The sequence below is a fragment of the Aspergillus viridinutans genome (assembly GCF_018404265.1).
Source record: "Aspergillus viridinutans IFM 47045 DNA, scaffold_12, whole genome shotgun sequence".
NCBI lineage: Eukaryota > Fungi > Ascomycota > Eurotiomycetes > Eurotiales > Aspergillaceae > Aspergillus > Aspergillus viridinutans.
Window position 1 is genome coordinate 270,915 of NW_025091228.1, and position 24,049 is coordinate 294,963.

Genomic DNA, 24,049 nt, shown 5'->3' on the forward strand with positions numbered 1-24,049 from the left:
GATAATAGCATAATGCAGTAACGAGGCTGTTTCCAGAATTACTTTCTAATCTATGAGGTCGACCGGTCCAGCGCCGCCTGGATCAGTTTCTTATACCCGCGCACGGCCTCCTCGAGCTGCGCGACGGTCAATGCTTCGTCATCGCCATGCGCAACGTGGATACTCCCCGGCCCATACAGGTACCGCTTGACCTTGCCATCCGGACGGGCATGGAGCTGCAGGTTCGGCACGTCGGTCCCGTAGTTGACAGTGGTGACGTTGAACCCGGGAACATCGGTATCCAAATCCTGCGGGCCATACCCCTCCAGACTAAAGTTGACGACCACCCGGTCGTCGCCGCCCGTCGCGTCCCGGACGGCCTTGAGCACAATCTCGCGCGCCTCGTCGTCCGTCCCCGCCGCCAGCCGCACGGCGACGCGCGCGCGCGCAGAGCTCGGCACCACGTTCGCCGCGACGCCGCCCTCCATCCGCCCGATGTTGACCGTCGTGCGACCGTACTTGTCGCTGGCGGGCAGGCCGCCCTCGTCGGCGGGGATATCGCCCAGGCGGTCCACGCGCGCCAGCGCCGGCAGGATGGCGGAGATGGCACTCTCGCCCAGCCAGGGATAGCCGGAGTGGGCGGCGTGGCCGTGCGCGACGACCTCGAAGCCCAGCATGCCCTTGTGGCCGGCGACGAGGGCCAGCTCGGTCGGTTCGCCGAAGATGACGGTGTGGAAGGGGCTCGGGGAGGGATTGAGGCGCGCAGACCGCGAGAAGGCCTTCATGCCGTCGCCGCCGGTTTCCTCGCCGACGACGAAGAGGAGGCCCAGGGGCGCGGCGGGCTGGGCGGCGAGGGTGTCGAGGACGGCGAAGATCTGGGCCGCGACGCTGCCTTTGGCGTCTACGGTGCCGCGGCCGGCGATGAGGATGTTCCTGTCGTCGGTGTCGTTGGCATCGCGGTGCAGCGAGTACGGGATGAAGGGGGGCACGGTGTCGATGTGGCTGGTGAGGAGGATCTGGGGGCCCTGGCTCGGGCGCGACTCATCCAGGGAATGGGACTTGGGGAAGGCGAAGATGTTGAAGCGTGCATCCGATTCCGTGGTGACGGGCTGCTTGATCACGGTGAAGTTGTGGGATTCCAGGAAATCAGCCACAAAGGCGCCGGCTGCGCCCTCGTTTCCGGAGATGGACTCGATCGAGACGAGGTCTCGATGGAATGAGAGTAGAGGGGAGGCATTTACAATGTCGTCTGGAGAGTTTTGGCTAAACTCTGTCAGAGTCTCGCCCACGATCGTTGGGATATCTGCGAGAGGCGCCTGCGGAGATGCGGGGTGCGGAGGAGCAGCCGCGCAGAGGACGGCGCAGAGCAGGAGAGACAAGGGTTTCATCTCATGAATAGATGCAACCCAGAGGATTGGAATTGGGATAGAGTTTGAGGCGTCGGCGAAATTACCGACAAAGTTGATGGACTCTCAAGGGTAAACCACGGTATATTTTCCATGAATAGGAGAGGGCCGACCGGTGACATGGTGATAGTAGGTCACGTGGTTTATGTCTGCTACGAAATGGTGTGCTCGGTGTCCAATGGAGGAATGAACTCAATTGATCCCTCGATTGATCCATGTGGCTATGAGGAGTCATCTAGATCCCTTGGCCTTGGATATAGATAGATCGAATTGATGCATACACTAGACGTGTGCAGTTTGGGTAATGGATAGCCACTGTACTCCGTACGGGGTAGATATGCCTAGGGAATCAATGTATCGGTTTCCGATATTGATAGATACTCTAGATTGGAGTAGTAGGGTGATGCCACCATCATGATCACAGTCGCTGTGGACAATACCTTATCATCCTTCCGCCAAGGAAGAGGAAAATCACAATGTTGCCAAGGGATTGAAATTCTTACAATTCATGGAATTCATGGAGAAAACCATGGAATCATACGAGGTCACACTTACGTCAAAAACTGGGTCCTTCGCAGCATGAGGTCAAACCCAATGGACGGCCATGTGGAACTGACGGCGGCACCAGGGCTTTCTCTGAATAGGCTGTCCAGTGTACACAGTGGAAAAGAGTGTCAACTGTACAGTACTTTTCACTTGTCCATATATCTTATTATCACTCCGTACATGTACATGATACATACACATAACATAAGGTATGCGAACTCATCAGTGAGTGGCTTGACTGCTCAGGTAGAGCTATCCATGCTGACTGCATAGAGAGGTCCTGGGACTGTTGCACGACAGCTGAAGCTCAACCTTTGTTCCTAGTACTAGACTATCTACCTCTCTAGTGATCAGTTAGTATTCTGATGATAATAGAAATAGGGCTATGACGATAAAGGCTCTCGTCTCTCAAGTCCATCAGAGTCTAGAAGGCGCTGTTCTTTGCTTGTTCGGGGTCAAAGTGGGTTATCCCTGTGTGGTGGACTCCGATCTCGCACCAGGATTAGCCGACAGTTGATTGGTAATAGCTTAAGCACTAAACTAGCAGGAATAAGGCATCCGCAACGGTTTTTGTCTGGCAGTTGAATGATGAATCAGGTCAGCTGCATTATTAGATATTCTTATTATTCTTTAGACTTGCAACATTACGAGACATTTTGAGTCTAAACAATACTAAATAATACCCACGAAGTTATTGCACTGACTATCCTTCTAGAAGAACTCAGTGGACGGGAGAAGCCAGAGCAAACCGTGGCAACTGGCGAGCAGAGCCCTCACGCAAACCGGGTTCCATGGCTCACGCACAGCGGAACGCACGGAGGTCTTTACTTTTTTCAGTTTCTGCTGTGTTCTGATTCGCAAGTGCCACTGTTTTCCCTTTTGTCTGGGCCTGGTTCGAAAAGAAAAATGCACATGGCCTTGGAGGATTGGAGATGGTCGATTGAGTCTTGGAGAATTGACCCTGGTAGAATAATAATAATACTCGCATCTGCTAAGAAAAGAATGAAAAAATCCTGCTCCATTTCGCCTCTCTTTGCATATTCTTCGTATTAGGAGTATCACAGACATTTCCATTCCATCGGTTTGTAGATATCCTATCCTCGTCTTGTCCTCTCCCTCTCCTCCTCTTCCTTCTGTCAACAGTCACACTCGCACCATTCACCGCGTTTTCTCCCGATCCTTGTGGTTGTGAATGATTGATTGCGTGCTGGATTGAGCAACTGCCCATCCTCCACTGAGCTGTCATCCTTCTTCTTCCTCGGTCTGTCTTCTTCCCACTCATCTGCTCCACGTCTGCATCTGCTGTCGGCCCTACCGCCTGTTCGTCGCCTTCAGGCCCAAAATATCCTTCGTCACTGTTCTTCAATCAATCACGTCTCTGCAATCACAAACAAAAAGCAATTACCTCAAATCATCTATCTATCGGCGAACTGGTTTCCCTCACCCGTTCAACTCTTTCCTCCTCCTGACTCATCCTCCATCGCGACCTCTTCTTTCCTCTGGTTGACCGCCACGCCACGTCTGCTTCCTACTTCCAACTCATCGATTCCCTGTTTGAAATAAGGGCTCTTGCCTATTTTTCTCTGCTCCTCTGCTCCCTTGAATTCATTAAATACAGACCGACCGACAGGCAAGCAGCAACCCTCATCAGATCATGTCTCTGTAACCCTGCTTCGGTCCTCTACTTCTGAACCGCGCATCCGCATGTGAAAGTTGCGTCCACGAGAACCCAGTTGCAGTCAAAACAATCAACCCACCACCCACACGGACAATTCCCTGTGCTTGTCCACCATGCTGAAGCTCTCACAATTACTAGACGCCAAAGGGCGTAACAGCTCCGATACAAATGCAGACATCTCGCCATTGTCCCGTCAACCCCCTCAGTCCCCATTGACGGCCGATCTGTCCACCCCGGTCTCGCCCGTGGTCTCGCTTTTTTCCTCTAAAGGTCATACGCGTGTCTCCAGCTCCGTCTCCTCCCTGGTCTCGTCCCCTGGTCAGGGAACTTCCATGGAGAGCTCAAGGAATGCCCTGACAGGAGTGAAGGAGGAACCCTGCCAAGCCAGGGATCTTGAGGAGGAATATTTCCGTACGTCCTTCCCTCCCTCCAAATGCTTGCTCTGCTTTGCATACTGATTAATTCTCTGCAGAACATTTTGACCAAGGCATGTCTATTGTGGACGATGCGTACTTTCGACCCTCGGTCGATTACTCTGAAAGTTACGATTTGAACGATACCGGAATGGACACCCCTCATTCCCCCAAGAAAAGACGCGCCGGCAGTCTCTCCGGTAAAGGCCTGTCGCGCATTAGCTCTCGCATTTCCACCATATCCAACCGCTGGAGGTCGAATCGCGTGTCGGACGGTCCTGATGCCGTGGACACCGTCGGATCCAGTCTACGGTCCCGGACAAACTCCGCCTCGTCCATCCGTGCCAGCCCGACTGTAAGTCGAGTCGACTCCATCGCGATTCCGCCTTCGCCTGCAAGGACTATTTTTGAGGAACGCATGAGCGAGTCGGGAGCACAACCCATCGACATTGCCAAAGCGAACGGCCAGGGCCAGGATGACTCGGACGCCCCGCAAGCCACCACTCCTCTGCTTCCTCCCTTCATGGGGGACGAGCCACTGAGTGTTACAGCCTCCAGAGTTCAATCGCCTCTGCAGTCACCGTCGGTCGCCGACGTCTCCGAGGAGTGCCTGGACAACAGCATGACGTTTCCGGACCCTCGCCTGGCAGGCATTCCGTCGCCTCCGCTGTCGACCAAGCCGTCGGTCGCGTCTTTCAATCGTCCACGCGCCAGTACGATGCGGACAGTGTCCGGAGAGGGCCCATCCTTCTCGTTGACCGATCCGAACGACGAGTGGGCGACCCAACTCGGCCATGCCAATTTCACTATCCAGCCCGAACCTTATGTGCCTGAAGTCTACGATCTGAGCTCGTTCCGGCAATTACGCGAACACTGGGATCAAGCACAGTGCAACTTCACCAAGCACCTGGTTCGGACCGGTGAGCACTACGGTGTGACCTCCACCATCTACAAACTCACCGAGGCCAAGTGGGACGCGATCAACAGTGAATGGAAGCGCACCTACGACGAGATGCTGTCCCAACTAGACGCGACCGATGGCTCGCTGATGGGCATCATCCAGTCTCAAGGCAACCCCTGCGAGCCAGTCAAAATTCCTCGCCTCCACGATGAGAAGTTCCCCGAACTCGGCGATGGCGAGATCGTCGGTCCCATGAAAATTGCTCCGCCGGCGAGTATGACAGCCTGTCGGGGCCGATCCTTGAAACGAAACTTTTTCAAATTCTTCCAGGATCTCGTGTCGCGATCCTGATGTGCATTGCATCCACTACACCAATTAATGACGATAGAGCACTCCCGAGAGGTCTTCGATGTACAACATCTTGTAATAACGAGCCTCCTGGGGTTTATTGTTTGAGCGTGTGACGACTAATGTCTCTTTTTCTAATGACTGACGACCACCTCCATGTGCCTGCGACTACTGACTCGCAGGGCAATTGCATTCCTTCAACCTACTTCTTTTCATATGTTCAATATTCTAAGACATGACGGACAAATCTTTTTGTCTAGGGTTGGGCTGTTCACAATGTGAAGCAAACAGTGCTGCAGATCGTGCACCGTTCCGTTCCCTGCACCACGCACAGTCGATGTCTGACATGAATCTTGACGATCGATGTGTCTGAGAAGACGTCTGTCCGTCTCTATTCAAAAAAAGGAAAAAAAGAGAGAAGCATGAATGATACGGTCTGCCGTGTATATGTATATATGTACCCAATATACCCATCATTTCGATAATGAATCATAGAGATTACTTTGATATCCCTCTCGGTTTGTAAGACCATGGTCGAGTTTAGTGAAATCAGAAAAGGGTATCATAAATCGGTCCTTCGTCGATCTGCCGGCCGTCCATAGCAGCCAGTCCTGCCGCGCCGTCTCTGAAGGTGGTAGACATTTTGCTTATCGCAGGATCATACTGCGCGGTCCCTTATTTGTTGGTCGTTACCTCAGCAGCGTGCACCCACGCATAAGAGGCAGGGATATGCCTCTGCTTTCTGTATAGGCGGGCAACCCCACCACGATAGACAGCGTCATCTCCAAAGGTAAAGCCACGCAAGCGGACAGACATGACCGCAGTGATGAGCTGCTCCCTAACGTCTGCAAGAATCAAACCCAGTACTGCCCCCATATCCGTCTTGCCTCTTCGTCCCCCTGAAACCGGAAATCCACGCGGACGATATCACTGAAACCTTCTTCCATGGTGGGTTCTTTGAAGCGTTTCAGGAAATCGCCGAATGCGATGCCAGGCAGTGGCGCGCGGGATTCGGGGTTCTACAGCGAATAAATCGTCAGTCTCGTTTTCAACGGTAGAGACAAACGTGAGACGTACCAAGGATCGATTCGCGGCACGGACGGCGTTGTTGTGCTTGCACAGTTCCAGCGGGCTGGTGAAGTGGACACATCGGATGGGGACGTTGAATTCCTTTGCGACGCGCACCCATTCGGCGCGTGTGTTGGGGTCTGCGTTTGTGTTGTCTGTCATGGCGTCAGCAGCCTGTGTCTGGGTGCTTGTCGGAGACCTTTAAAGGGATAGAACCTACCCACGACGACGGAGGAGCCGGCCGCGAGAAACTCTTTGGCGACTTTGATGCATTTCTGTCTCTGTTGGCCATCCGGTATCAGTGTACCGTTCTTAAGTTCACGGGGATTGTAGATGTGGTACCGTCTTGAGGTTGTCCTGGTTGACTCGCTCGTAGCCTAGCGGCTCGAGGTAATTCCAGTAAAAGGTCGATTTACCGGCTCCAGGGCTGCCGCAGAAGATGACGAGTTCCCGGGGACTGTGGCGGGCGAAAGGGACGGGCGCTGCAGTTGGTCAGTTGGTATGCATTCAGCTATGGAAACAGACAGATGTGAGACTAACCGTTGTCCGCGGTGTCAGTCTTCAGGTAGGAAGAAGGGTTGAAGGGCTCCTGGACATCTTGGGCCGCCTGATTCAGGAAGAACTGCTCGGGTGTCTTGAACGGGATCCCGACGTTCACCGCGAAGCCTCTACGGCGCGATTCGCTTAGCGGCAACTTCTTGGCCTGTTGTCGGATGAGAACTCACCGGTCTACTATGGAGTGATCCCGGGGACGTCCGGCCGCATCACCCACGTAGAATGATGCAGACAGATCGACGCCAAAGACGTCGAGGTCGTAGTCTTCCACAAACTCCCTCCACATTCCCGTTCGCGGTTTTCTATTCTCGTCGTCTGCCGTGGCGGCATAGACGCTGATGGGGATATCTATCTGGCGCATCACGCCTGTCACCCTTTCCTTGAAATTAGTCAAGCTTTTCGAATCGGCTCGGCCGCCCTTCAGGTCTTTCTGCAGGCTGATCCTCTTCTGGTTGGACATGATCACGATGTGGTACCTGTGTGCGGTTAGCTTGATTGCCGTCGTGAAAGAGACGTGCTACCTGCCCATCCGCGTTCAGCTCCTGGAGCTTTGTCGGTACATTGGGCGAAAACCACTTCCAATCTGAAGAGTCCCGGGGAAAGGCGTTGCCAGAGGCTGTCACGACCAATGTGGAGTCCTGCGTCGTGCGTCGTCAGTTTGTCTTCGAGTCGCGCGAAAAGCCAGCAGAGCTTACAAAATCAAAGGCGGCCACTTTGGCCTTCTCTCTTCGTGCAGGTTGTTCACCCGGACTGGTCGTATACTTTCCAATCACAAGGCTGTTGTTGACGACCCTCCATGTGATCTTCTCGGGCTTCTTCTGAGATGTAGGTGTGAAAAAGGAGGCGACAGTGCGCTCTGAGCCCGTAAGCTGATGCCATTGCAGTCCTGTAGATATATCTTGAATGACTTACTTGTGACTGTTGACTCGACTTTTCTTTTGAGCGGCGGCGGGGAGATGGCTCTGCTGGGCGAGGCGGCTCTTTTGGCTGCCCCGGACATTATTCTGAGTGTCGCTAGCCAACTGAGAATCTTGACGGATGTCGAGTCTACTTGATGTGGTTGGGTTTACAAGGAGGGAGTGACTGAATGTGATCCCGCGGGGTTATGGGCCGGAGAACTGACTGAAACCCGGCATCAAATGGTCGACTATGGTCGATCAAAGCAGGAAAATGGTAATATGCAGCGAGATGAAGAAGCTAGCGAGGTCGAACAGATTGTGTTGTGTTGCTTGACTGAGATATACCAAAATTGGTACAAGTTTGAGGTTGACGCGCCCGCACGCGTAATGAGGTTCACGAAGTCACATGGTCTATATAAGTTCAAAGTGCCTGAGGCAGTGGTAGACAGACGATAGGCACCAGCAACAAAATCTAGCCTCAGAATTCATCGGATTATCATTTCTATCTCATTCTTACTTGGAAATGGCACAGTCCTGGGAAGTATTCAATCCAAGGTCAATAGACGGTGCCGGGTATAATGCTAGTGTAACTATCAAAGCATAGACATGAAATCACTTTGCACGAGTATCCAAGGACAATCGATCCGCTTGTTCCAGACGAACAGCGGACTTCAACTGCTCCCTTAGCCCGAAGAGATGCTGAGAGGCAATCTTCATGGTCTCCTGATTGCCGCCATCCTGCACTGTGATGGCGGCCTGTAGGACGTAGCCTCCACTTCTGTCAAGTGGTGTCATTTCATTTAGAGCTGGCAATTGCCGCCGAGGCTCTTGAGATTCAGTGTGGTAGTGTAGGACGCGATGTAGAAAGATGACAATGTCGTTATGAATGAAGATATCACCCTCCACCGCATACTCGGTGACAAAGCTGCCATTGGAGTCAATCAATAGTTTCTAGGGTCTAAAACAAGGAGAAAATGACTGACATGTAACCCCAGGCATTCATGGGGACTGTAATATCGCCTTTAGGCAGACTAGCACTGGCCATCAGCCGGGCTGTGACAGCCGACCTGGTCGCTGCCTCGGGGATATCCCTAAACTCCAATTTCCAGGGCTGGTTCTCGTAGTCATAGTAGTGCGTACGGACGGACGATTTCTCATCCGTCCCTGACATGTGTGCATCTTGATCGGCGACCGACGAAGCAGGTGCGCCAAAATCAGCCTCGGAAACAGGGCCAACGACCTGGGTATAGAACATGCCACCATTAAGCATCTTGTTCAGTCGCTGTAATTCTGCGCCCTGCAGATCCTGACTGGCACCTACTCGGACATTGACCAGTCCGGGTTTACGGTATGCTTTGAAGACCAGTCGTCTTTCTAGGCGGTGTTGAGGTTGCATGGCAGTCAACCCTGCCAGCTGTTGGAGCAACTCATGATGCTGATGCGCCGGTACCGAGGCGAAAAGCAACAGCTCATGCATGATGCGTCATATGAAGACGAAATACGGTCGGGTTGGTGGTCGAATGATATAAGGCGATGGTTACTGATGCGCTCTGATCACGGGAATCACAACGGCCGACGACCAGACTAGCCGCCTGAGGCACTGAGTATCGGTGCCTGACAATCCGGATTCGTCGGCGTTAGGAACGGTCAAAAGTTCAAAAAGCGGGACGGGTAAAGTCGGGCAGCGGGAGGCAGAATGCACCGAATGGGAAATTCAGCCTGAGGGTCGCGCTGATCGTCCAGTTAAAACTGAGAACAGGTCAACGGGGAGCGGATTAACTAAGTTTCCGGCTATCAGGGAGGTGATGTGGTAAAAGTGTTTGATAATTTTAGGCTAAGACTGATACCGTTCTTGGCTTTGAGGAGGTACTTTGGTGGATGATGATACTTGGACTCAACTTCCATTCTCACATGTTTCGGTGACAACTGGACGTTGAGCACATGTCTCTAACTCTCTAATGCATTCGGTGACTTGTCTACCTGAGACGGACTGAGATGGACGGTGGTATGATTTGAGAATATGACTCTGGTCTCTATGGCTGTTTCGTACTTTTGATGTGATACGTTGCAACCCCATAGTAGATCATCCACATGTTCGGTCTCCGAGGTGAGGGGAAAGCGTACTGATGAGGAGCAATGCGTAAGGCATGAGAATGAAGAATAGGCTCACCAGGAATGCGGGTTGGGTAAGGATCTGGGGAAGATCTCGGAAATTCAATTCCCGTATCAGTAGTAGTAGTAATTATCTACCTCTCTAGATAGATACTTTAGTATGCAAGTTTGCAACTCGTATCCGAGCGGAGTTGGACACGGAGTTAGCATGATCTGATGCTGACGCCGACATAGGGCCATCCTCGACCGAGTCTACCTCTTCAGCTGCAGCCTAAATGAGGTCTCCCGGCGTTCCTTTCCAATCAGAGATCAGCAGAGGAAAGATTACTGAAAATGGCGTGAGAATCCTCCTCCACAAATTCCGAGGGACCCTTGCATGAGTGCGGAGGAAGTCATTCAAGTGCATACAATATGTAGGTAACAGAGGTTGAAAACAGAAGACTATACAATAATAAAAATTACTGGATCCGGTATCTTCATCGAGTAAAGTCAAACGAGAGGATGCTCTGAATTATCTCTCTTTTCCCGCTGGACGCAAAAGGCCGGTGGAGAGGGACACTCCCGCTGTGCTTGGGGAGGAGAGTTAAGCTAACCACACCACCACCACATCAGAATAATGTGAAACCCACCCTCGCTTCCTCCCCTCTCCTCCTCCTCCTCCTCCTCCTCCTCCTCCTCTTATTTTAACTTAGATTCCTACTCATTGTTCCCTCTCCAGTCTTTCCAACCTCTCAGTCTCTTTAATATCCATTTCACTTACTTTGTATAATTCCCTTGCATCTTCACTCGACACCAGGCTGGGTAGTCAGCCTGCTAGCAACCATCAAAATCTTGCTATACTGAAAAAGGCTACCTCGGGCGGATCGGACAGTACCGGATCTGTTCAATTTCTCACGCAATTCTCCTCAATTGATAATCTTCTCAACCTACTTTCTCTACTGCAGCATTTCTCCTTTCGATTTTCTCGATTCTCCCTACATAACAGCTTCGTCTCGTTCAAAATGCGTGCCACTGTTGCTCTGCGAAGCGTCGCTCGGACTCCCCTGATCCGCTTTGTCGGTCGGCGTTCTGTGCCTCGTACGTATTATCTAGAGTCACCTCCTGGTAATCTATTTATTCAGTAAACTAACCATGCTATTTTCGCTCCTACTCAGAATCCATTGATCACACTCCTCGCCCTCACCCTGCTTCTCCCTCGGGCATTCTTCCCGACTCTTTCGCCGCCTACCGCTCCAAGGCTCAACAGCACGGCCCTCTCGGTCGCGCTTCTTTCTCTCAGGGATCCGTCGGCCGCTCGGCAGGAGCTTCTCTCGGCCCTGTTCAGCCCAAGCAAGGCCAATTCTTCGATCGTGCCGAGCTTCCCGCCAGATTCCACCGTCTCCCATGGACTGAAGCTGAGATTGAGGCCATTGAGACTGGCGGTGCGAGCCTTTATGCTTAAACAACACGCGTTGACGCGGATATGATGGATGTCACGATTGATGTGGAAGCTCATGTCGACGATTGCAAAGTGACTCGGTCAATGACACGTGAGGACGGAGGAAGTGGTTACCATTGGCTGATCGGAGGTCATGGGGATGATAGTCGTCTTGCTGTTACTTATGGCTTCAACAAGAGCCGTGGTATTGGTACGTCCAGTGTACCTTGACCAGCAGCACTTCACCCCATGCTGGTGATAAGTCGTCGAACAAACGACGACCGACACCTCCGTCAACGGCTGTGCCTGGCCGCCTGTCTCCGACTGTTTCTCTCCTTTTCTTCTTTTGCTCAATTCTATTCGGGCGCTGGTGGTTTGCAAGTCATCGCACTTAGCGGTTACAAGTTGGGTCTATTCTCGGGCGCGTTCAACACCATGGGGTTTCTTTTGATGTTTGACTGTGGAATGTCAGGGTCTAGAAACATCTGTACATATTACTATAAAAGTCTGCTGGAATGGTTAGGCTGTTTTTCGTCGAGAGGTTCGGCTTCCTCTCGCTGGTCATTGTTGACAACAGGAGTCTCAACGATGAAACTACAATGCATTTCCGAAAACCAATCACCTTTGGGCTGTCTTTCCTTGGATCTCTAAATTGTTTTAAGCATATATAGACACGAAAAGTGCGCTTTGAAATGCTTTGAACTGTGTCTCGAGTATGATCCTCGCATAACCTACTTCCATTGTTCGTCCCACGTGTCCCGATTCGCAGAAGCTTATCGGTCGACCTTGGCCTGTCAACCTATCAACACTACAACTCTCAACTGCAGTCTGCAAGCAAAGCAGTAGTCCTCTGGTTTTGTTCACTACGCAGTACAGCTTGATCTCTAGACGATCTACTGTGGTACATGAAACCTCTATCATAGAGCCAGAGCCTTCAAGATGGCTAGAAGCGACGTGCGAAACGCCATTGCGTTTACTGAAGTAGACGAGACCAACAATCCCACAGCAACCTATGTCTATTCCGAAACTCAAGAACATCCCAACAATCCACATGAGAAGAGTCTCAACAAATGGGGAAGGGTCGATGTGATGGTGTGTCAAGCCTTGATCCCTAGCCTTACATGTGACTTGTCACTCTCGTGCAACTGCGTGGACTCGCCCATTGATCTTTACTGTCGATATAGAGACGCTGGACAGTGATTGACAATATACCAGCATCCTTCTTCTACTCCCCCATCGCCATGGTCTCCAATGACCTTCGTCAATCTGCTCGTCGATGTCTTTCTGCCTTCTGGGTATCCCCACAGTGTTACCGATGATTATCTGCCGTAAGGATACCTTTCGGTACTTGACAGAACAAGAGTTGCTAATCATAGGAAGGTATCAAATCTTCGTAAGGACCCAATTCAATGGATTCTCGACACCTTCCGCCGCGTGAGGTACACATGACTTACCAGAGAAGCTGACGCCTCGCCTCAGGACTCCCTCCAGGCATTCTGCAGCTCCATCGCCGGTCTCTTATCCTCCAGAGCCGTACTCCAAGGTGTCGGCGTCGGCAACGCCAACGCCTCTCCAACCTCCGCTCTCCTCCTGCACATCCTGCAGGACTCCTCCGGCCGGATCGCCACGATCCTCTTCGCCCATCGCGTCGGGACAGCACTCGAGCCGGAATGCAAGATGTACCGCCTCGCGGCCGATGTGTTCAACGACGTCGCCATGGTCCTGGATTGCCTGTCGCCCATGATCCCCGCGGGAGTCGGCCGCGTCGGCGTACTGAGTGCGGCGGGCGTGCTGCGCGCTCTGTGCGGTGTTGCCGGGGGCAGTTCCAAGGCGAGTCTCAGTGCCCATTTTGCTCGTGGGGGGAACCTCGCTGAAGTCAATGCTGTAAGTGGCTGCGGAATCTTCGAAAGTGAGCATACTGAACTATATCTGTAGAAAGACTCGTCGCAAGAGACGATCATCTCCCTGATCGGGATGCTGGTAAGCTTCGGTCTTTGCCGAACTCCTGAGATAGCTTGACAGGTGTTCACACGCACACACAGGTCGGCTCCTTCGTCGTGTCCCGCGTAACAAGCTTCGCAGCCACCTGGGCCAGCCTCCTGTTCCTGCTCACCGTCCACCTGGGCATGAACTACGCCGCCGTGCGCGCCGTCCAGATGACCAGTCTCAACAGACAGCGCGCCAACATCGTCTTTTCCACCTTTCTCGGGTCAGATCCGGCTCTGGATCTCCATGCCCTTAGTCTTAGCAGGAAAGTCGACCATCCAACACCACCGTCCGTCCAGCAAACTTGCTTGACAACATCAAGGTCACCGCTTACACCCGCCGATGTCTCCAAACAAGAAAGGATCTTCGAACCCGACGGTATCCTAAAGTGGACGTCAGCTTCCAACCAGTGCCACAAACTCGGGTATTGCCAGATCGGCATCTCCCTCGACCGATTCCTCCGCCTGTCGTCGACGAGCACCAGCACCAGCACTAGCACAAACACAAAGATACGAACATCACCGAGCCTCAGAACCACGGTCCCAATGCCAGAACTCTCCACTCTCTTCGCAAAGGAGGATTATCTCCTCTACCTGGTGCGGCGCGGAGCGCACGGCCCTGTCTGGTACGCCAGTCTCGTCCTGAAGAACACCTGCACCGCCAGACCGCAGCTGAAAGCCTGGACGCATGCATTGCTTGCTGCGCGCGTGTTGTATATCTCCTCGTCCGAGGAAGGAGATCGGCAGATCTTGGGTGTGGTAGCGCGCACTCTGGACTTCCTCAATCGCGATGCGAGGTTCGAGCGATATCTGCAGAGTCTTGAGGAGGCGGGCTGGGATTTGACCACAGCGGCTTTGGAGACAAGGACTAGGCGGAGGATTGTGGTTGGTAACCACCAGTAGCGACGTCGTCTATTCTATGTCTAAGAAAAGAATCCATAAACCTTTGAAGTCAACTACTGGACATTGTACAGCCAAAAGGCAGTCAGTCGTATTGGGTATCTATATACATGCCAGAGAAGGGAGTCCAGATATGCGAGCTCCAAGATGCGAGACATGTCAGCATCCAGAGTCGTAAACATGAGTCCATGCATCATCAAACAATCAATTCATCATCGAATCATCCAGGGATAACAAGGTCGACCTCGTCGCTCACATGGACAACAAAGGAACGCCAGGACAGAGTCACCTCCCATCCAATTTTTGCAACAACCAAATTCTATATGATTTTGTGAACCAGACCAGAAGAGGAAAATGCTCACTCGCTTGACCTTTCACAAAAACTCCTGCTATGAAAATGCACCCAAAAGAACAAATGCCATGCGTTTGCACCGTTCACTCATATCCAAATAGTCCAAATGCGAAGCGATCGCTTAACAACCCAAATATGAATCCGAGTATGCATGCAGCGCAAAGGTATGCAACCAAGTCGTGTCTATCAAATGATGCAGCGTAAAACATGAGAAAGGAGATGACCAAGCCACCTTCTAGGGATGGTCCGATCCGCCAGATTGAGAAGGACCTCCTAGACTGAACGAGATAAGAGAGCCATCGGTCGACAGCGTAGCTGTCTAATCATCCATAGAGGATCGCAGATTCTGACTGCCCGAGCTCCCGTTGCCCGAACGCTTCTTGAATCCGAACTTCATCCCCATTTTCTTCCAAGGATTCTCGGTGCGATGCTTCGGACTGTGACCCAAAGTCAAGGAGGGCTCACTCGAGGGTGGTGTGGTCGGAGGAGTCATGGGTTCTCCAGTACTGTAAGTAGACTGCATACTTCCTGAGTCGTCGGTCAGAGCATAGTCACCACTGGTCGTGGACGAAACCTGGCCGGAAGTGCGGTTACTGGTTTTGCCCATGGAGGTGACAGCGCCGAATGAGAAGTTGGAGCGGCTAGAATGGCCAGAGGGCGGCCCCGAGGAAACAGGGGCTCCCAGCTCCCGGGAGGACTTGGGCGAAAGCCGTCTCCCCCTCTTGACCACATGTTCATCTAAACTCGAATTCGATACGACGGTAACATCGTCATCGTTCGAGAACAAGGGCTCCGAGAGCGGCAAAACATGCGCGGATGTAGCATAGGCGTTGAGAAAGGGGAGAAAGATGGACTCTTCCATCAGGTCGTGGACCAGTTTCACGGCGGCATCCAGTGTCTCAGGGGGTGGGGGGATGTGCGAATTCGCGTGTTGTAGGATCTCCTCCCGAACTTCGCTGCTAACATTGATCTCGCGGGGAGCACCGGGAAGGATGTATGCGGTCAGAAGTCGCTGCCAGAGCATACGCAAATGCTGGCTTTCGGGGCAATCGGTCACAATGGGTGACTCTCGCAGTTGATGGGTTAGCGAGTCATACGTCTCCCGGTACCGCTTGGCCTCCAAAGTAAATTCCAGGGTCTCGAGGCAGTGATTTTGAGACAGATACGCCATAAACGCGCTAAGTGTGTATGGAGCAGGTGCCGTATTCGCTAGCACCTCATCGAGTGTTGGTCGCATAGAACAGAATGCACCCGGTTGAACATTCACACTCAGCGGACGGGAGCCGGACGAGTCCATATCCTCGTCCGACTCGCTGTCCGACGACGATGACGTCGGCGAGAGTTCGGGCGTCGAAGTAGGAGTGTTGTTCCAGAAGAATAAAGGAGGGTATAAAGACCTCTTTTTGAGCATCGCGTATAGCATGCGGCACCCTTTTGAGCTTGTTGAGAAATTGTGTCACTGCACACAAGGTTGTCCCCTTACCAGAGGTGTATGCAAGTCGTGGGGGCTTCTCGTTTTCACGTATTTCACGGGTTCTCAGGGAGTCCCCAAATTCCCTGACCCGGACTGCCGAACTGATGACGAAACACAGTGGGCGAATGTTTGGTAGTGGAGTGGTGTTGAGTCAATCGATGTCTGCAGCCTTCCGACACGGAACCCAACCGAGCAAGGATGCAAGAGGCCGTAGTGTATATGGTTTGTATGCGTTCAGTCGAAGGCGCAGAACGGTATAAGAAGGGTGTTGACTTTTGACGTGTCACCGTATCGTAAGAGAGCGAATGGTTATGATGATTCAGTTATCATTGAACGAGGGGTGAGGTCTGATAAGAGACAAAGGACCGTTAGTCTGCTGCCTGCGGGGAGGTGCGGTATGAGGGTGCGAATATAATATAGTAATAATGAAACAGTAGTTAAGAGTACAACAATGATAGTAAGACAAGAGGTATATCCTAGAAAGGGACAGTTGACATAAAGCAAAGGTGAAAAGGTCTCAGAAAGGGCACATGGATCCAGGAAGAGGGGAAGCGAGTAGTTTTGAATGATAGCGAGGCCAAGAGTGAGAGCCTAGAGAGGGAACTCAAAGTGGAGAGAGGATTCACAATCGATGATCAGACAGACCCTTCAGAGTTCTAAACCCTGCACGGAAGCGTCGAGCAGCCGGGGGGCGGTTGGGTCCACAGGAACGGCACAGCCAAGGAGGAAGGAGGGAGGAAGGAGGAGGAAGGAAAATGGAAGGGAAATTACTTTTTCCAAGAAGGAAAAAAAAAAAGATAAAAAAAAAAAAAAAAACCGGCAAAGCCGCAAAAAAAGGAATGAAATAATAGAAACACACCTTAGGCATGAGAATTCGACCGTCCTGAGTTCCAGACTAACCAACAATCGAATCAAATCACAGATCCAATGATTCGACCCAAGGAAGCGCCTCTTTTGCACCACAATCAATTTGGGAAATGACGATACTTCCCGGTTGATCGTAGCAGGGAAGGGCGTGCCCCCGTGGTCTACGTACTATTAAGGTAGTATCTACTCCGGAGTATGTACTTGTTCTTTATCGAGCCGACCTCGGCGGATAAGGGGAGCCACTAGGGATGGGGAGAGTGATGATCGGACAATGATGCGAGAGCGGTCTTCTGTTCCAATGTTGGTACGAGGAATTTTGGCTGCAAGAGAGACACAAAACAGAAGAGACCAAGTGGACGAAGAGGAGTGCTCTTTTTTCTACGTACCAGAAATCACTTCATTAAGAACAAAGTTACTAAAGGTACTGGTTACAATGGAAAGCGCAGAGAAGAACGCAGAATAAATGTTCTAATAAGAGGAGTGAGGATCACGTCATGTCTCCTCCCTAGGGCTTCAGGCCGACCAGATAAAGAACAAGAAGGGAAAATGTGCTCGTAACCTGAACAGAATCTGGAAGCCTCTGGGTGGGGAAGTGTGCGATTGAATCGTGCTCGCCACTGGTCAGGAGGTGGAGGGTGGGTCTTTCATCCAACTCACAACCCATGCCAGTCAAGAAAAAAGAAGAAAATTCCAATAGGGCAGACAGATTACGCCAAGTGGGCCCAGTCCCGCATAGTACCTAAGCGCTGAGTGGCTGAGACTCGGGCACCAGGCGATTTGAAATTCTGGAATAATATCCGTAAAAAGAAAAAAGGAAAAGAGTTATTTGGTGGAGTGAAAACTAGAAAAGGTATGGTAAGAGTGGAGACCGGCGCCTGTCCGTCCAGTTTCTCTCTGCGCTTCTCTGCCTATCTATCTGTCTCGTGCCCTCTTGCTGTACTGTACTACTCCGAACAAGTGGAATTGGATCCCGTAGAAAATGGCCTTCCATCATTCATGAATTGATGGGTTTGGAAATTGTAACCGACCGCAACAGGAACAGGAAGGAGCTGGTAGGAATGATGAAAGGGAAAAGGAGCAGTATCACATCAAAATCGATCAAAATAATAGAGAGTCGCGTCTACGGCAAACGAATGGGAGATGGACAGGTTCCTCATTCCATTGGTACTGGACGCAGATCCCATGCAACCTTCCGCAATGGATTATCTATCTGCTACGTTGACGTTGAATCGGTACCCCAATCTTCAGCAGCAAGGGAGAGAATCTTGAGGGATTTATCCCGGTCCAAGTTTCACAGATGACAGAATGTTGCAGGAGTAATGATGTAGGTCTGACTATCTACACCTAACCAAACGTCCTACGCTACAGCAAGGTAGAGAGACCTGAAGGTTAAGGTATCACAGTAAATCCAGTGAGATCTGGTTGGTACTACTGAGAAATGTCCGTATTTCACTGGAGTTCTGCTGCTCTCATAAGATTATTATTAAAGACCAGGTGCTATAAGATTATACTGAATATTAATAGGTGATATAGAGCGTTGGATCTACAGCGCCAGTATACTTTTGCGTGAACTCTCAAGAGGAGAGCACCTGATGCGAAGCTCTCCATAGGTGGCCGCCACTTGATGACCGCAAGACCCAAGGATATGGAACGCGCACTTTCGTCATTGTTGTGGTACTCATGTACCTGGATAACGTCGATCTGCCATTTCTTTGTTGACGCTTCGATACCATGGCACACGAGGGCAAAGTCGAGGAATCTGATCCATCTAATTGGGATCACCTGCGCTGTTCCTGACAACCGAGATAAGAAATCAGTCATTCCAGTTCAACGGTTCAATAGTCATATGGAGCACATGTTGGCATCACATCACTAAGGATCTGGTTACCAACAACCCAACCAACCTAACCGGAAGAAGGCACAAAAAGTTGACAAACAGTTGTGCGTTCGTTCCCACGCAGACGTTTGATTGGCAAAAGTAGTCAGATCTACAGGTTGCCAAGAAGGCTGTGCTGCCAGAAGCAAGGGATAGTACGAGGGAGTGACACCACATACTTTGCTAGTGCGTTTGGCCAATTGAGAACGACCCCAGTGCTCAGTGCTCAGCGCTCACACTTTGCTGAAGGCGACCAAGTGCTGATAGGATTGTAGGGAAACTCAAGTAGGCTAACCTATGAAAGTCTAGTGGGTCGTGGACAAGAAGAGAGCTTCCTAAGCTCATGATCATCAGTGATGGTTTGATGGACGTTGCCTGTTGATTTGCGCGAGTCAACATGGCTGCATATAAGAAGAGTTATATAAGAAGCTCAATATGTGCATAGTTTCAGATAAGTCGTCTGATACTCTGATGTACTTCTATGATCGCTTATTAATTATTGTGTCTGAAGACATGGACACGTCTGGCCATTGGTAACTTAGAACGCCAACTATAACCCCCAGTGCGAGACCATTTCTCAAGCGGGTGTAGTCGTGCTATCACCCCAGACTGCTTAATTCCTTCATCGACTAGTACTCCGTAGATACTCCGTATCTGCAAGGGCCTGCAATTTGCAGCTGCAGCGCAATCAAGTAGTTGCGTGTGTGTCTCACTGCGTGGTTAAGATCCATTCGAGAAATGTGTTATCCCTACCTTCCATTCTGACACCTCTTGTCAACAGTCAAAGGAAGGGAGGAATGTTTCCAGAACGTCAAGGGAACAGCCAAAGAATCTCTCCCGAGGAATAATGCTGCTAGTAACGGGACTAGGTTACTCCGAAGATGCCTACAAATCAGAATGTGGGAATGCCACCTTGTGAGCGTGGGGGTGTCTATAGTCGTCAATGTGGCTACTGGCCAGTGGACACTAACAAAAGAGGGGTGGCTTGCGTGAGTCTGTATGTGTGTACATAACGATCACCAGCGCGTGGCTAATCAACTCCCTTGACTCTCATTGCTAGGGACTTGGGGACTTCCCTGGGTTATCACCTTATCTTGTCCTTGACGATAGGGCCCCGCAAGTCCGCAATTCAAAGCGCCACACCCATTCTGGAGACTACCTAATGACAGAGAACGGCAGGAGGCAGCCCGCCAGCCTAACAACGTGTGTGGGGCCTTTGTGGGGCCTTGGCTGGGCTTCATCATTCATGGGGCCATGTCCCAGTCAAGACTCCAAGGTACGACCCAAGGCGTGCGGGGCTTTTAAATCACGAGGTCGATCCTGGGCCTTTGTTTGGCTGTCTGGAGACTTTAGACCATTATTAGCATCAGTGGTTTCGAGCTTGATTCGTCATTAATCCGTTGATTTAATCTACATGATGCGCTGATTGGCTTGAAGGAGTCAGGCATCTGACCCGGAAATACGGCGCTAAGCAGGCTTGTCCGTGGGTTGACTTCTCGGTTGACGCCGACTTTGACGGCTCTAGCCTTCATCTGGTTACTTTTTTAGGCAAGTGGTACGGTTTCATGTCGATTTTGGACCTGGATGTCGCGAGACCAGTTGTTTGGAGCCAGTCAAGACCAAGACTACGTGTTGCCAAAGAGTGAGATGAGAGCATGGAGCTTTTGCTCTGCACTCCGGACTCTGTAAACACTCTCTAATCTTTATCTAGCCTAGTGTCTAACTTAGGTATGTCCTAAGGCCCAGTCTAGATCTAGCGCTTATGGTATGCGAGCGCTACGCCATATAGAATTCATACCCCTCTACTCTCGTCGTCGTKGAAAAGTATGGTCGCTGCCTCGTCATCCAGAATTTTAATCTATCAAACAAGCATTCTAGCATTCCTGTCATGGTTACACCGCAGGTTTCGACTGGACGTACCATCCCTTGCTAGACTAGACTTTATTGATTGAGGGTTGGTAATGCCGTGTACGACAGGAGTGATAGGAATTGCATCATATTCTGTAGTGCATTGTGTCACTGTGCCACAACTTCAAGTAGTAGTGTGCCTATACTACTATATTGACCAATTGCAACATTATACAATCTCGCCGTCGAAATCTCGATATTGCAAATCACCTATAACGAGAATCATCGCGCAATTGCTTGCGAATGGTGCCAGACGATCATCGAGCCTTAGTCTCTTAGATATCGCTCAAACGGTACGGAGTACTGAAAGAAGAAACCATGAGGCGGGAATGTTGTATTATTCCAGCCAAGGGTCAAGACATCAATCCTTTCCTCCCTTAAAAATGTACTCTCAATAATTGATATTTAACTCTTCTCAAAGGCTTGAACGGACAACAGTCGCACAGCCACGTTCAGCCTTACTTGCCAAGTCGGCGAAAAAAAAAGTAAGGAACCTTGGCCTTCTAGAACAATTATGGAAGCTGCCAACTGCGAGTACAGGAAGCCACATCACCAATAGTTCGTCAATAATGTATGGAGCACGGAGCTACGCTTTTAGTAGCATCCTTTTGCAATTTCTCCGAAGTACTACCCAATGTCAACCGAATCCTCCGTTTGTTCGATTTGCCACGTACAAAAGTCAGGAGAACTGATGTCCCATGGCCATATTACTGCATCATCCTCACCGGTGTAGCCATTCCTATTCTTCCCGATGGTTATCTATGCACAATTCCACTGCGGAGTTACATAGATAGAAATCCGGACGATCGTCGGCCTTGAGGCTTTACCAGTGGTATTAACTACGAACTATGGACTAGCGCTATCATGATTTTGAGATTTGTTTCCATTGTACTGTACCTCTCGTAGATATCAACATTCAACACCGATCTTTTAGTTTTGACTCATCAGATCCAGATCTTCGACCAGCGGCTCCACAACAAGTCTCGGTCATCCGAATTCGGACCATGAATATCAAAAGATAAACAGACACGAACGGAGTAGATACGAGGGACTACCTACGTCTTCTCCGAAACATATGGGGACGTGGGTTGCACCAAACCGTCTCCTTAGTGACACTATCGCCACTGGTCTGGAAAACCTTTTTTTGTCGAGTTTCCAAGGCATCCAGGCACTCTTGGGCGTGTCAGTGCACCCGTTGTTGCCACTTGATATTGACCATTCAACTAGTTTATAGTTGATAATAGTGCTACATCAATATATTTCTGCTTAAGCGTAGAACGACTAGACGAAGAACACGGAAGATGGCGATCTTATGCCGGTTTCTGAGACAATCGGAGCAATTACTGAAATCGATTGATTCTAGAATAATGCATTGACCGTGGCTCTTTGGAACAAACTTTCCGTAGAAACTGGCTAAAAATGCAGGAGAGAAAAATCAGAGCTTACCGCAGGGTCCTCGATAGCATCTGAGCTATCGTGAAGATAGATCATATGAAATCAAAGTATCAATGACTTAGTCGGACACGTCTGATCTCCTGACATTGGAGTTTTCACTCCATCCAATGATAGGAGATATGCAAACTTCCAAGACCGCCAGCTATGCTCAATGTACGGAGTACGGCAGTCTTCTCTCACAAGATGCATCTATCCACGTGTCGTGGGGGTAACGCCACGTTGACACCGTCGATAGCAACCTCCGTCCAACAAGCATTAGACTCTGCGAGCTGCGAAAGTCCAAACACTAAACAGAACACAGAGCCCAACAAGCCGAGCGAGTCGAGCAGGCAGGTCGACTCAGACCTGTCCCTGGATCATCAGGCTAAATGCAATCTGCAGTGCTCCGCGACCTAATGTGCACCGGCCCAACAATGGGGACCTTGGCCTCTGCTTTGACCGTCGGCTCTCGCCTATCGAGTCTTTTGAGTGGAACGTCTTTGCGGCCTGGATGCTTGGATGCCCAGCAAGGTTCTCGAGTCGAGTCCACGCGTGACAGTTCGGGGTCAACCGGTCAAGACAAGGACCGTCAGGGGAATATACGGACTAGAAAAATTTCACCCTGCAGGTTACGAACTTGGAGTGGATACTGAATACTGGGTTCAAGATCCACAATTCTTCCACTGTTGGCAATGCAGAAATGCAGTCAATGCGAACTCTCTGGAAGGGGAGGGAATCGATAGCGCATGAATCGGGTGATTCTGAATCACGCGAACTGATTCCGTCCCTGCTGAATTGCTTCATGCTTCTAGCCTATTCGGTTCATCAAGCTGTGCGGAATTCATAATCAACCCGCTATGATGATGGTCTAATCTTGACAAATGGGATGCCTCTGAGGCTGACCAGCCTGCGTTCTCCCCTGTCTCAAACTTCGACTCAGACATTTGACCGATCCTATCATGACAATTGATCATTGCTAACAGATTGTTCATGGCCAGGTCTACCCGGGATCAACATCTCTCATCCGTCTGTTGATCCGTTCTAGAATGTCTCAGTGGGGATTGTCGCACCCTCAGAAACAAGGAAATTAAATCCACACCGAAGACGCAGCCATGTCACAGCACTAGGAAAGACGGGACGATCCCCACGGCAATGACTTCATCTGCTCTCCACCGAGAAGATCGAAATATGGTTATATCTTTCGAGATAAAGTGCAAACTTTGAAATTGGGAGTGCAGTACGTACGCACCTACACCCATCTGGCATATGGTGTGGATTTCGAACTTCGGGTCGGACGACGTCATATATCGAGTCCGATCTTATTTTGCAACTTTCCAGCTTTGGTCGATTGTGCGGTGGGAAATCAAGCGATTCGCTTCACAGCGTCTCGACGATTCCATCAATATCCCGTCCTAACCGTTTTCAGGGCTCTGACCAGCCTGAGTGCCGACTCGGTCTTCAACTGGTTGATCGAATCCGATCCCAACATGGTACAGGCCCGATCTACCCGAATGTCACTCATGCCTCGATCCGCAGAGTACTTCCTGTATGAGCAGCATCTGGCACCACACCAGGCTGGAGGAGTCTTAGCTACTCCAACATACATACTGTGTAGTAGCTCCCCTCAGCATCAACACCCTCAATCGGACGATCCTCACTCTTACCAAGGAGATTTGGCCACCCTCCCTCCCAACTAACCTAACTAGTCACTACACCTGCAACTGAAATGACCTCGGCAACGTCGTGGACTCATCTATCTCAGACACTCGCGGCATACCATGCACAATGACAGCATCCTAGCATGAGCCAGACGCAGTCCTAGAGGCGAGACACCACTCACTGTATGTAGATAAGAAGCAAGCAAGGGCAAGAGGAGGGAGTTCAATATTGCTGCAGTCCATTAGACGAGGATTCCTCTCGCTTGACAGGAC

At 50.8% G+C, this 24,049-nt stretch overlaps 7 protein-coding genes across 7 annotated transcripts; 3 read left to right on the forward strand and 4 right to left on the reverse strand.

Moving 5' to 3' along the window:
* Nucleotides 1-50: 50 nt before the first annotated feature.
* On the reverse strand, nucleotides 51-1,367 carry Aspvir_002504 (M20 family metallopeptidase; the record flags this gene model as incomplete). Its single annotated transcript, XM_043274103.1, has 1 exon — nucleotides 51-1,367. One exon carries the CDS (start codon nucleotides 1,365-1,367, stop codon nucleotides 51-53), a length of 1,317 nt encoding a protein of 438 aa, XP_043130038.1.
* Nucleotides 1,368-3,722: 2,355 nt separating this feature from the next.
* Nucleotides 3,723-5,274, forward strand: Aspvir_002505 (uncharacterized protein; the record flags this gene model as incomplete). The annotated part of the gene is made up of 2 exons (XM_043274104.1): nucleotides 3,723-4,020; nucleotides 4,082-5,274. The coding sequence occupies 2 exons, from the start codon at nucleotides 3,723-3,725 to the stop codon at nucleotides 5,272-5,274; spliced, it is 1,491 nt and encodes a 496-aa protein (XP_043130039.1).
* Nucleotides 5,275-6,125: 851 nt separating this feature from the next.
* On the reverse strand, nucleotides 6,126-7,894 carry Aspvir_002506 (putative DNA 3'-phosphatase Tpp1; the record flags this gene model as incomplete). Its single annotated transcript, XM_043274105.1, has 9 exons — nucleotides 6,126-6,290; nucleotides 6,349-6,494; nucleotides 6,560-6,620; nucleotides 6,682-6,821; nucleotides 6,880-7,007; nucleotides 7,065-7,342; nucleotides 7,416-7,532; nucleotides 7,590-7,750; nucleotides 7,807-7,894. The coding sequence occupies 9 exons, from the start codon at nucleotides 7,892-7,894 to the stop codon at nucleotides 6,126-6,128; spliced, it is 1,284 nt and encodes a 427-aa protein (XP_043130040.1).
* Nucleotides 7,895-8,405: 511 nt separating this feature from the next.
* On the reverse strand, nucleotides 8,406-9,270 carry Aspvir_002507 (mediator of RNA polymerase II transcription subunit 18; the record flags this gene model as incomplete). Its single annotated transcript, XM_043274106.1, has 2 exons — nucleotides 8,406-8,718; nucleotides 8,777-9,270. 2 exons carry the CDS (start codon nucleotides 9,268-9,270, stop codon nucleotides 8,406-8,408), a joined length of 807 nt encoding a protein of 268 aa, XP_043130041.1.
* Nucleotides 9,271-10,906: 1,636 nt separating this feature from the next.
* On the forward strand, nucleotides 10,907-11,346 carry Aspvir_002508 (alpha-ketoglutarate dehydrogenase subunit KGD4; the record flags this gene model as incomplete). The annotated part of the gene is made up of 2 exons (XM_043274107.1): nucleotides 10,907-10,982; nucleotides 11,060-11,346. The coding sequence occupies 2 exons, from the start codon at nucleotides 10,907-10,909 to the stop codon at nucleotides 11,344-11,346; spliced, it is 363 nt and encodes a 120-aa protein (XP_043130042.1).
* A 915-nt stretch (nucleotides 11,347-12,261) lies between these two features.
* Nucleotides 12,262-14,210, forward strand: Aspvir_002509 (RUS1 family protein; the record flags this gene model as incomplete). Its single annotated transcript, XM_043274108.1, has 5 exons — nucleotides 12,262-12,414; nucleotides 12,703-12,756; nucleotides 12,802-13,206; nucleotides 13,258-13,302; nucleotides 13,365-14,210. 5 exons carry the CDS (start codon nucleotides 12,262-12,264, stop codon nucleotides 14,208-14,210), a joined length of 1,503 nt encoding a protein of 500 aa, XP_043130043.1.
* A 668-nt stretch (nucleotides 14,211-14,878) lies between these two features.
* Aspvir_002510 (regulator of G-protein signaling domain-containing protein) lies at nucleotides 14,879-15,982 on the reverse strand (the record flags this gene model as incomplete). Its single annotated transcript, XM_043274109.1, has 1 exon — nucleotides 14,879-15,982. The coding sequence occupies one exon, from the start codon at nucleotides 15,980-15,982 to the stop codon at nucleotides 14,879-14,881; it is 1,104 nt and encodes a 367-aa protein (XP_043130044.1).
* Between the last annotated feature and the right edge of the window lie 8,067 nt (nucleotides 15,983-24,049).